Source organism: Zootoca vivipara, chromosome 9 (assembly GCF_965207765.1).
Source record: "Zootoca vivipara chromosome 9, rZooViv2.hap1.1, whole genome shotgun sequence".
In the NCBI taxonomy this organism is placed as follows: domain Eukaryota; kingdom Metazoa; phylum Chordata; class Lepidosauria; order Squamata; family Lacertidae; genus Zootoca; species Zootoca vivipara.
This window is the reverse complement of record NC_142592.1, coordinates 57,435,507-57,447,541: the sequence shown is the minus strand read 5'-3', so window position 1 is coordinate 57,447,541 and position 12,035 is coordinate 57,435,507. Positions and strand designations below refer to the sequence as shown.

The window sequence follows — 12,035 nt, the reverse complement described above, 5'->3', positions numbered from 1 at the left end:
TAAAAGGCCGAAGGAATGGGGTGCGATGTCCCTAGTGAAGAGGTGGTTCTCTTGCAAGAATCAGAGAGCAAGTACAGGATGACACAGCCAGGTTACTCCTACTGCCAAACTCTATGCCTTCCACCCTTCCACATACACATGACTAGGAAACAAGCCGCACCAGCAACAAAATGTTGCTGCATAAAATGCTCTTCTACAAACTCTGCAATCATACTATTTCCCATTCTATCCCTGCTCCTGCCCACTTTTCCTGCCCATCAGTCAGTCAGCGTTCAGCAGCCACCAAGCAGTCCTCGCTGGAGCGTTTTCAGGGTTCGCAACCTCCGTCGTCGTAGTATTTTTCCTCCAAATGTATTTTTACTTCTGCAAGCCTCTGGGTTCTCCCAAAGCTACTAATATCACCCCCTTGTGGCCAGATGGTGCTGCTTGGGCTACGTAAGTCAAGAGAATGAGTTTTCTATTAGAATACAAGATTGGAGATATTTGCTTCTCATTCTTCTGAGATAAAAGGTCTTCAAAAAAGTCCTATTCTGTATGAACCCTCCGTCCTGTCTCTGGGCTTCCATTCAGAAGGAGAAAGCACTACAGCTCTGTGTCACAGCCGGTCAGTGTGGTGTGGTGTATAACTTAGAGGAGTGTAGCTCAAACTTGGGTCCTGAGCTGTATTTGGACTACAACTCCCACCATCCCTAACTATCAGCGGTCTGGGATGATGGGAGTTGTAGTCCGACAACAGCTGGGGACCCAAGTTTGAGAAACACTGGGTTAGAGAGTATCAGGCTAGGAAGAGGAGGAGGAGGAGGAGGAGGAGGAGGAGGAGGAGGAGGAGGAGGAGGAGGAGGAGGAGGAGGAGGAGGAGGAGGAGGAGAAGAAGAAGAAGAAGAAGAAGAAGAAGAAGAAGAAGAAGAAGAAGAAGAAGAAGAAGAAGAAGAAGAAGAAGAAGAAGAAGAAGAAGAAGAAGAAGAAGAAGAAGAAGAAGAAGAAGTGGTAGAGTAGGAGTATGGATTTGATATCCCGCTTTATCACTACCCTAAGGAGTCTCAAAGCGGCTAACATTCTCCTTTCCCTTCCTCCCCCACAACAAACACTCTGTGAGGTGAGTGAGGCTGAGAGACTTCAGAGAAGTGTGACTAGCTCAAGGTCACCCAGCAGCTGCATGTGGAGGAGTGGAGAAGCGAGCCCGGTTCACCAGATTACGAGTCCACCGCTCTTAACCACTACACCACACTGGCTCTGAGGAGACACCAGTTCAAATCCCCCACTCTGCCAGGAAGCTCACTTGGGTGACCAGGGTCTAGTCACCATCTTTCAGTCTCACCTTGCTTATAGGGTTGTCATGAGGAAAACAATGGGTGGGCGGGGGGGGGGGGGAGAAACGGTTTATGGCACTTTGGTGGAGCGGCAGGATAAAAATGTAGGTAGTTAATAAATAGGTCTGGCAGTTCAGAGACCCTAAAGCATGGATAGAGGAACCTGTGGCCTTCTAAATCTTGCTAGATCACAACTCTCATAATTCCCGACTGCTAGCCATGCAGGTTTGGGCTCATGGGACTTGGAGTCCAACGAAGTCTGGAGGGCAACAGGGAAGCTTTTCATATTCGATGTTTTGGTGTGCTTATTGTTGGGCTCCTTGATCACTGCAGATGGTGACAGCAGTCACGAAATTAAAAGACGTCTGCTTCTTGGGAGAAAAGCAATGACAAACCTAGACAGCATCTTAAAAAGCAGAGACATCACCTTGCCAACAAAGGTCCGTATAGTTAAAGCTATGGTTTTCCCAGTAGTGATGTATGGAAGTGAGAGCTGGGCCATAAAGAAGGCTGATCGCTGAAGAATTGATGCTTTTGAATTATGGTGCTGGAGGAGACTCTTGAGAGTCCCATGGACTGCGAGAAGATCAAACCTATCCATTCTTGAGGAAATCAGCCCTGAGTGCTCACTGGAAGGACAGATCGTGAAGCTGAGGCTCCAATACTTTGGCCACCTCATAAGAAGAGAAGAATCCTTGGAAAAGACCCTGATGTTGGGAAAGATTGAGGGCACAAGGAGAAGGGGACGACAGAGGATGAGATGGTTGGACAGTGTTCTCGAAGCTACGAACATGAGTTTGACCAAACTGCGGGAGGCAGTGGAAGACAGGAGTGCCTGCCGTGCTATGGTCCATGGGGTCACGAAGAGTCGGACACGACTAAACGACTAAACAACAATTGTTGGAAGCCGCCCAGAGTGGCTGGGGCAACCCAGTCAGATGGGTGGCAACAATAATAATTATAATAATTAATGTATAAGAATTACAATGATTCCCCACCCATGGTCCAAAGCCTGTGCATCACACCAACATTGCTTTCGAGAACGCAGTCTACAATGAAAAGATGGAGATGGTACGAAGTTACCTTATAGCCAGTTTTCCAGAAGAAGTCTCTAATAGCTCTCACCATGACGAGCCCAACGGGAAAGGTAGCATTAACTGTTTCTTTTCCTGTGGAAGTCTTGATAAAATCAGAACCTGCAAGGGTGAGAATAATAATAATAATAATAGAAAGGTAATAAACAGATGTGTCAGCAAAATTATCATTCTGGTTCTTAGTATGTGCAGATCCCGCTATCAGAATGCTCGTTAGCTGAAAATTCAGTTATCCAAACATAAATAATTACGCTCAAACTTTGCTGCTCACGCAGATGATTCAGATATCTGAACAGCCGGAGTTTGCCCACTTCCGTACTTGTTAGCTGGTCGGCAGCAGCCATTTTCAGGCAGGAACCACGGAGAGAGGGAGCAGTGAGAGGGATCAGGCAAGTCAGAGAGCAGGAGAGATTGGACAAATCAGTTTTCTCTCTTTTGCTGGTTGGCTGCAGCCATTTTTCAGATGAAACCATGGTGGGAGACCACAGATTAGAAATGTCCCCATAGGAAATGGTGGAAATCGTCAGCTCATTGTGCAAACGCTGACCTAACAAACGATTTCCTGGGAACGCACTGTGTTCGGAAAGCGAGAACTCCATGTACAATAAGCTTTACATTCGTCATCTGAATGTAACACCTTAACAAACCAGAAAAAGAAAGAAGTAGGAATTGGGAGGGGAGAATGTTCCTGCTTGTGAGAACAGGATGCTGGACTAGATGGGCCATTGGTCTCATCCAGCAGACTTGTCTTACGTCCTTAAATTGTTCGCTGTGGAGCGCTCCTGTTCAAGATCCCAGCCAGCCACCCACACCTTTTTCAGGATACTCCATTCCACCCCGGCCCCTGGCAATCCTTCAGGGCTGTTTTGGGGTTCCCAATCCCAATTTCAGGATATATATTTTTCCTAAACACTTTTTTATTTTTAATTCTGAAAACCTTTGGGTTCCTGCAATTTTTTCCAGTAGTATTTCCTTCTTGGGTAGCATAACGACACAGTGTCAGAAATGAGTTTCAAAAGAAGAACATAGGAAGCTGCCTTATTACTTGGTCAACCTATTCCAAAGGTCCAGATGAGACTCTGGTTCAGTGACGAAGGACACTTTCTGCATGCAGAAGGCCTGAGATTCAATATTTGGTGTCTGCACTTAAAAGAAGCATTCCCCAAGCAGGTGCCCTCCAGATGTTTTGGGCTACCATCATCCCTGACCATTGGGCCATGCCGGCTAGCAGTGAATGAAGGGAAGGTCAAACTAACAGCCTTCAGTTGGGTGCCATATACCAGTGGTCCTCAACCTTGGGCCTCCAGATGTTTTGAGACTACAATTCCCATCATCCCTGACCACTGGTCCTGCTAGCTAGGGATCATGAGAGTTGTAGGCCAAAAACATCTGGAGGCCCAAGGTTGAGGACCACTGACATATACCACCAAACTACTGCCTCTTGCTGAGCTCTCTCTTTAATTGATGACCTCTTCTTCAGACAAGCAAGCCAAACTTCCTCGCACCAAATCCTACTTTTCCCTGTATTTCATTTAATTGTGGCGTTTAAGCCCTTTAGCACAATACTCCCACCACCACCACTACCACCCCTCCTCCTTGCAGGGTAAGGTAAGTCAAAGCTTTTATAAGTCTGGTAATTAGAAACCTCTATGGTACAGTTTCATTAAAAACTTTCATTAAACAACATCTGCCCTTGTGTAGGGTCCCCTAATCAATTTGGTCAAACAGAAGGCCTTCTAATCGGCTGTTGATAAAAATAGAAGATGAAATTTTAATTCTAATAGATTAACCACAAACTCAAAGATAGTCTTCAAAATCCATCTCGCTCCATTCTCCAGTGGATTTAACGACTATTCAGCAACTCATTACTAAATAGAACAAGATGAACATTTTCCAGTTCATTAAAGAAATGTACTATGTATTTTTGCATTGTCCTCATGATTCGTTACAGGGAGTCTTAATTACAAGATAATGGATAATGGTTATTAAACGCAGGCTCCAGTAATGAAGCTCTATTCATTTGCGAGCCTTGGAGACTGCAAAGAAGGGAAAATAAAATTACTAGCTTCAAAAGATTAACGGATCAAATTATTATTCAATTCTGAAAATCTCATTCAGACTTTGCAGAAACAAGAAGGGATTTTTTTCAAAAAAATACTAGTATTAGGACTATAGTGATGCACTTATTTTTATTTTTTTAAAAAAATAATAATATCTTAAGGCTATTAGCAGAATAATCAGCTTGAGATGTGATTATCAAACATACAGCCAATTTAGCAGCATCTTCTAACAAAGAAAACAATACATATTTTTTTATTTCGTGGAACAAATTCTATTTATGATACGAGTGAGAGTTTGCTAGCAGGATTCCATAAAGAACATGGAAGATAAATGTTGCTCCTGAGCACTACAGTATAAAGGTATTATTAACATTTTATATTCCACTAATGAAAACAGAGACTTTGGAAAAAGGCGGAGGGGGGGGGGAGGAGAGAGAGAAGCAAATAGCTTGCTTTAAAATGGAGGCCATTAAACATAATTCACACTAGCTTTATAAATAACGTATTTCTGGTCATATTGTTCAGCTGTCAGTGCCTCTCTTTTTTAAGAGTGGTAATATAAAGGGCAAAGTTTAGGAAAAGAGAAAAGGTTGAGAATCTGATTCCACGGCAGTATGGAAGGGGCGTTCTTCTGTGATCCAGCATCTTCTGCTTTGCATGCAGAAGGTCCCAAGTTAAACGCCTAGCATCTCCAGGTAGGGCTACTGGAGAACCTTGATTGAAATCCCAGACAGCCTCTGCAGGCCACTGTCTTCTTCTTTGGCAATCACTCATAGCCAAGTAAGATTATCTTCCATAAACATGATTTTAAAAGTAAATCCCTAAGTGACTGTGGAGGCCAATTCTGGATCCACACGTCCTTCCACAGTGGGTACATAAGTTTCCGGGCAGGAGTTGATCACGGTGAGGGTTTGCCAAATGTGCCTTCCTCTTAGCGCATTTCTCCCTCTTGTCCTGAGTGCAAATGTCTTCAAAGCCCATGACACCTTAGGTAAAGGCTGTTCTCCAACTGGAGCGCCTGCAGGCCAGTGTTTCCCAGTTGTCCATGTTTCACAAGCATAACAGTAAGATTGGTAGTACAATAGCTTTGTAAACAAGTGTTTTGGTTTCCCTGCGAACGTCCCGGTCCTCAAACACTCTGCACTTCAATAGGGAGAGCCACTGTAGAGCTAGATGAACTAATGGGTTTGTCTCAGCATCAGGGAATTTCCAATCTTCCACTCTGTCCTCCTGCGATTCCCAGCAAATGGTATTCAAAGGCATGTTGCCTCCAACAGCTGGTGAAGAACACAGTCATCAGGGTTAGCAGCCATTACTAATCCTTCTCTGAAGAAATCCAAGTTGGTGGCCATCACTACCTCCTGGAGAAGATTCCATAGTCTAACTATGTGCTACATGAAGGAGTGGGGACATGGGTGGCGCGGTGGGTTAAACCACAGAGCCTAGGACTTGCCGATCAGAAGGTTGGCGGTTCGAATCCCCGCGACGGGGTGAGCTCCCGTTGCTTGGGCCCAACTCCTGCCAACCTAGAAGTTCGAAAGCACGTCAAAGTGCAAGTAGATAAATAGGTACTGCTCCAGCGGGGAAGGTAAACGGCGCTTCCGTGTGCTGCTCTGGTTCGACAGAAGCGGCTTTGTCATGCTGGCCACATGACCCGGAAGCTGTACACCGGCTCCCTTGACCAATAACGCGAGATGAACGTGCAACCCCAGAGTCGGTCATGACTGGACCTAACGGTCAGGGGTCCCTTTACCTTTACATGAAGGAGTACTTCACCTTTCTCTGTGCTGAACCCCAACATCCAGCTTTGTTGGACGTCCACAAGTTCTAGTGTTACGAGAGAGGGGGAAACCTCATAGGAGAGTCACTCCTGAACAGTTTAGCTGCACGTTTCTGAACGTTTCCCAACTCTACGATATCATTTCTGAGGCGAGGCAACTGGAACTGCACAGAGTATTCCAAACATGGTCGCACCATAGATTTGTATATTGCCATTACGGTTATCAGCAGTTTTCCTTTCATACTGATCCCAGACACATATACTTTTATCTTTTTCACAGCTGCCACATACACTGGATCAACATCTGGGTGCACAAATTGTAACAAGAAATGAAGGAGAAGCAGGCCAGGCCAAAGAAGGTCAGGATGCAGTTTAAGGATGCAGTTTTGGAAGTATTTAAGTTCCAGCTGATGAATCCAACCATCTTGGGTGAGAAAATATAAATCCCCCAGGGTGGGTTTGCTAGTATAAGAGAAATTGGGGAGCAAGCAGAAGGAAAATACACACCACCTTTTGGAAAAGTCATTCTGGCCCACGTGTTTTTGTGGTTTCTTTTAAATCCTCCCTGGCCTACGTCTAGAAAGAGAAGGAAGACTACAATGTGAACTCATCCCTATTTCTTTTCGGTGATGGCTCCGACCTGGTGGAATGCTCTGTCCCATGAGACTAGGGCCCTACAGGATTTAACCTCCTTCCGCCGGGGCCTGTAAGACAGAGCTATTCCGCCTGGCCTTTAATTTGAACTCAGCCTGATCTTTTATTTCCCTTCTCTTCCCCCCCTCCCCCTTTTTTATGAAGATTACCCGCTCTGGGACCCCACAGCTAATTCTCCCCTGGCCTCCTCGCTGGCCCAAGTAGGACCAATTTAGCCAGCTAGCCCTGGTGACTATCTAATGTTTATTGGATGGATCTTCCCCAAATTGATTCTTGAATTTGAATTTTATTCTTATTCATGCTTTTATACTGTATTTTATGCTGCTTTTATGTTGTATTACAATTAGGTGTTTAAAATTTGTTGTTAGCTGCCCTGAACCTGGGTTTTTGAACCGAGATGGGCGGGATATAAATAAATCATTATTATTATTATTATTATTATTATTCCGCTCAGTTCAAACAATGGCCAAAAAAAGCCTTTTGCATTTGTAAAAACGGTAACCATTTACATGATTAAAACTGGGAGAGTGGTTTTCAGCTCGCTATATCCAAAAACAATATTATGGTCCCATTATTAAGCAGTAAAGAATAATAAGCAGCATAGCAATCACAGAGTAATCACAATCTTTACGTTTCAAAGTGCCATAAAAACCCCGGGGACGTGATTATCTCCTGATAACCTCAGACTCCTTAAAGTTACTTTACGCTTAATAAAGAATGAGGACACAGTCTGCAATTTAAAATAATGCAGAGCAATCTGGCTGATGCATAATCTTTTGTATCACAGTTTCCCCTGCAATCCTTTCAACCGCACTAATGAAAGTCCAAATTGGATGGCCCTGCGACAGAGTGTTAACCAAAAGCAACACACTCCTCCCTCCACCCATGAGCGTAAGGGGTGGGGATCCTGTTGGGGATCTTATATCCCCCCAACCTATGTGAATCAAGTCTCGCAAGAAAGCCAGCACAAGGGCTGCTGCGCTCACGTCCTGCTTGCAAGACTTTCCGCTGGCAGCCAGTTGGCCACTGTGAGGATGTTGAATCCAGCGGGGTCCTTCTTAGGTTCTTAAGGCTGATTGCGGTTTCAAAGCCCCTTGCACAGCACTTCGTACGGGGCTTTGCAGGCTCCGCTAACCAGCAGGGCCTGCAAACCCCCCACCCTTTCAGCCCAACTGCATTTTAAACTGCCCCACACCTGAGATCATATACGATGCCAAGTGTAGGGGCAGGCTGCCCTGACTTGGCTGAAATGGCCTCTTGGGTCCAATGGGGTAGTCTGGCATGGTCCTGAGGTATGCAGGTTGGAGATTCCTCAATGGTGTTTCAACCCAAGCAAGGCCGGCCCGATACGTTTTGTTGGCTGACCTGGGACAGCAAACACTCCCCCCCCCCATGCACAGACACACCCTCATGGGTCAAGGTACATGGTACTCCTGAGCTTGCACAGAACTGGCATTGACTATTTTAATTCGGAACATTTTTTTTAAATGAAACATTAGCCACTTTGCTGTCTGCCTCGTCTTCCCCAAAGGCCAAAGATATGAGGCCTTTAAACCCAACGAACCGAGGAGGGATCCAGTGGTAAGCATTTGCTGAAAGGTGTTGATCCTATTGAGTTAATGCATTTTTCTCCCTCCCTTTCGTTAAATAAATCTGGCGGGGAGGATGCATAAACACGTATATCATACACACAGACACACACACACCATTCATTCTCCTAAAGGGAGCTCAGGGCAGCTAACTAAAATATAGTATATGCAGCAACAGAGCAAGAAACGTCACTTAAAATATTAATAAAACGATACAAAACACCATAATGAAACAGAAAAACACAACAGCAATATCAGCAGGGAGTGGCGGGCGGGAATCTTACACTTCAGAGGCCTGGGGGAAGAGACATTTTCATTTGTTGGCATCCGTCCGTCTCAAGAGACAATGGAAGAGTGTGGCATCAGGGGTGAAGTCAAACAGTTGGAGAGTTTCAATGCCTGCTGTGGCTGTAGAGACAGATACGGGAGAGACATGTTTTGTTGCAGCTGGGGGAGATGGTGTCTGGATGTGCTGCAGCAGATGCACCAGGGTATTTCTTCTCTCTGCTCTCCTCCCAGCCGTCATTCCTCCTCTGGTCACTGCTGTGGATACACAACCTTGACTGTCTGTCTCCAGGCAGTCTGAGGTCATCTGCAAGGGATTCCCACATGGCGGAGTTACTGTCGCCAATCTTCATGACACATCTGAATACATCTTTATTACGCAGAGTTGGTCTGCCAACGGGCCTGGTGCCTGAAGCCAGCTCCCCATAGAGCACGTCCTTGGGGATCCTGCCCTCGTCCATTCTGTGGACATGACGAAGCCAGCGTAGACGCTGCTGAGACAGCATTGTGATCGTGCTGGGAGAACCCATCTTTGTTTGAGACTCTGTCCTGCCAAGTGATGCCCAAAATCTTCCTGACATATAGCCAGGGTCAGATTACTTGTATGGTCTTACCCTAAGATAGGGACCCAGGTGGTGCTGTGGGTTAAACAACAGAGTCTAGGGCTTGCTGATCAGAAGGTTGGCAGTTCGAATCCCTGCAACGGGGTGAGCTCCCGTTGCTCGGTCCCAGCTCCTGCCCACCTAGCAGTTCGAAAGCACATCAAAAAAGTGCAAGTAGATAAATAGGGACTGTTCCGGCAGAAAGGTAAACGGCGTTTCCGTGTGCTGCTCCGGTTCGCCAGAAGCAGCTTTGTCATGCTGGCCACATGACTTGGAAGCTGTCTGCGGACAGACGCTGGCTCCCTTGGCCTATTGACTGAGATGAGCACCGCAACCCCACATTCTGACACAACCGGACCTGATGGTCAGGGGCCCCTTTACCTTTACCTTTACCCTAAGATAGACACCTCACTTAACCTCATGATAGGGCCAACACTGACTACCCACCATGGCTGGGACAGTCGTCGAAAGGGCTGTAGCTCATTGACAGTACATCTGCTTTGAACCCAAAAGGTCCTTGGTTCAATCCCTGGCATTTCCAGGTGAGACCAGGAATGTCCTGGCTGAAAATCCTGGAGAGCCACTCCTAATCAGCGCAGGTGCCGACAGTGCTAATCTAGATGGATCAGTGATCTGACAAAGCAACTTGTAATGTTTCTAAGATTTGGTGTATATGGTACACTGCATTGCACAACTTTTTATTTTTAAGCCCATCTTCCAAATGTATTCATTTGCTCATAACCTAGCCTTCCTTGAATAGCTCTGAGGAACTTACATGGGGCTCTCTGGCAGTCTCTCCCAATCGAGTCCATACCAGCTCAGCTTCAACAAAGCAACAATGCTGGATGTTCCCAGACGATTCCCTTCAACTTATATTGCACGGAGCTACGGAACATTTCCAGCAACTCGATTTAACTTTGATGCTTTCCAGTGTCAGCAGTAAGTTGTTAAGTAATTTTATTAATAAAAGCCTATTGTCTACCAAACTTGGAGGAAAGTTGCTGAAATGGAAAAAATGAGCTGCTTAAAATGGATTTAGAAAAAAATATATTACACTGAACAAAGCAAGCCGGGAAATTAGGCTCCTTTATCAGGCTCTGAAAGTGCTATGAATTTTAAACAACTTTTTTTTAAAAAAGGCAGATTTTTTTTTTATAAAAAAACCCGCACACACGCAACCAAGATCACCACACTTCAATGTCAACTTGAGTGTATTTTTCAATGGTTTCTGATAAAAAGCACTCGAATTGCAATAAAAGTTCATGCCTTGAAGGAAGGCAGAAGTTATCTTTGCTTTGAAACCTTTAGGCTTTAAGTATAAATGCCTTGACTGTGTCAAAAAACAACAACAACACAACCCACACACACAAAGTCTGCACCCAAGACATTAAAAAATATTTGCAAGGGATATAAGTGATGAAATTTACAAAAGCAAATGTATGTCCTTGTTAGCTATCCATTTCTACAAGCATACAGGGCATTCTACAGAATCGGATATCGTGGGACAAGTGCTTGCCCAAAAGAGCTTTCTTTCCATAATGCGGGAGGGGGAGCATGAAAAGGTGGGTGGGAGAGGCAGGGGGACTGTGTCCATGCACATTTCGGTATCTACCCCCATATCTATAAGGAATCGATTTCAGTGGTTCTTAAGTAGATCTAATGCAATTAGCTCTTTATCAACAGAAAATAACAACACTCTGGTTCGCCATACTCCAGCTAAGATGCCGCTGAAAAGGTAAAAGGTAAAGGACCCCTGGATGGTTAAGTCCAGTCAAAGGCGACTATGGGGTTGCGGTGCTCATCTCGCTTCAGGCTGGGGGAGCCGGTGTTTGTCCACAGACAAGCTTTACGGGTCATGTGGCCAGCATGACTAAACCGCTCCTGGCGCAACGGAACACCGTGATGGAAACCAGAGCAGCGCATGGAAACACAGTTTACCTTCCCACCTACAGTGGTACTTCTACTTACGAAAAACTCTACTTACGAATGTTTCTACTTACGAACGGAGCTCCGTCCGCCATCTTGGATGCGGTTTAGACAGGATTCTTTCTACTTACGATTTTTTTCTCCCAATGCATTCCTATGGGATTTGACTTACAATTTTTTTCGACTTACGAATGTGCATTCGGAACGCATTAAATTCATAAGTAGAGGTACCACTGTATTTATCTACTTGCACTGGCATGCTTTCAAACTGCTAGGTTGGCGGGAGCTGGGACAGAGCAACGAGAGCTCACCCCGTCGTGTAGATTCGAACCTCCAACCTTCCGATCCAAGAGGCTCAGTGGTTTAGACCACAGCGCCACCCGCGTCCCTTTACCTTTTTGATACCGCTGAAACTGACCACTAGCTCCACCCTCCCCTTCTAGCTGATCACTTTGGATCCCTCCCAAGCAGACAAAGGCTGCATCGAGCAGGCGAGCTCCTCCTCTGGGCCTGTCTGGCCTATTGCTCCGCAATGTGCAGGACTTTCCTCGATTGAGGGGGCAGGACTTGGACTGTTCTGCTGCTGGTGCTGGTGCTACTGTGTAGTTGGGTCAATCTGACTTGTCTCTATTTTGAGTCTGTGTTCGCACTGTGACTCTCAGCCTCTGACCCTGTCCTGACCCCCCTTGATCGCTCAAAGCCCTGCTTCCAGCACCTCCCAGCTCCTTCCTTCTG

The 12,035-nt window shown here is 45.7% G+C and overlaps 1 protein-coding gene across 1 annotated transcript in view; it reads right to left on the bottom strand.

The window, feature by feature from the left end:
- DERA (deoxyribose-phosphate aldolase) overlaps positions 1-12,035 on the bottom strand; it is a 46,368-nt gene that overhangs the window by 10,036 nt on the left and 24,297 nt on the right. Inside the window, exon 7 of the mRNA XM_035127592.3 lies at positions 2,394-2,506. Within this exon, the coding sequence (XP_034983483.3) occupies positions 2,394-2,506 (113 nt within the window). The remainder of the gene's footprint in view (positions 1-2,393; positions 2,507-12,035) is intronic.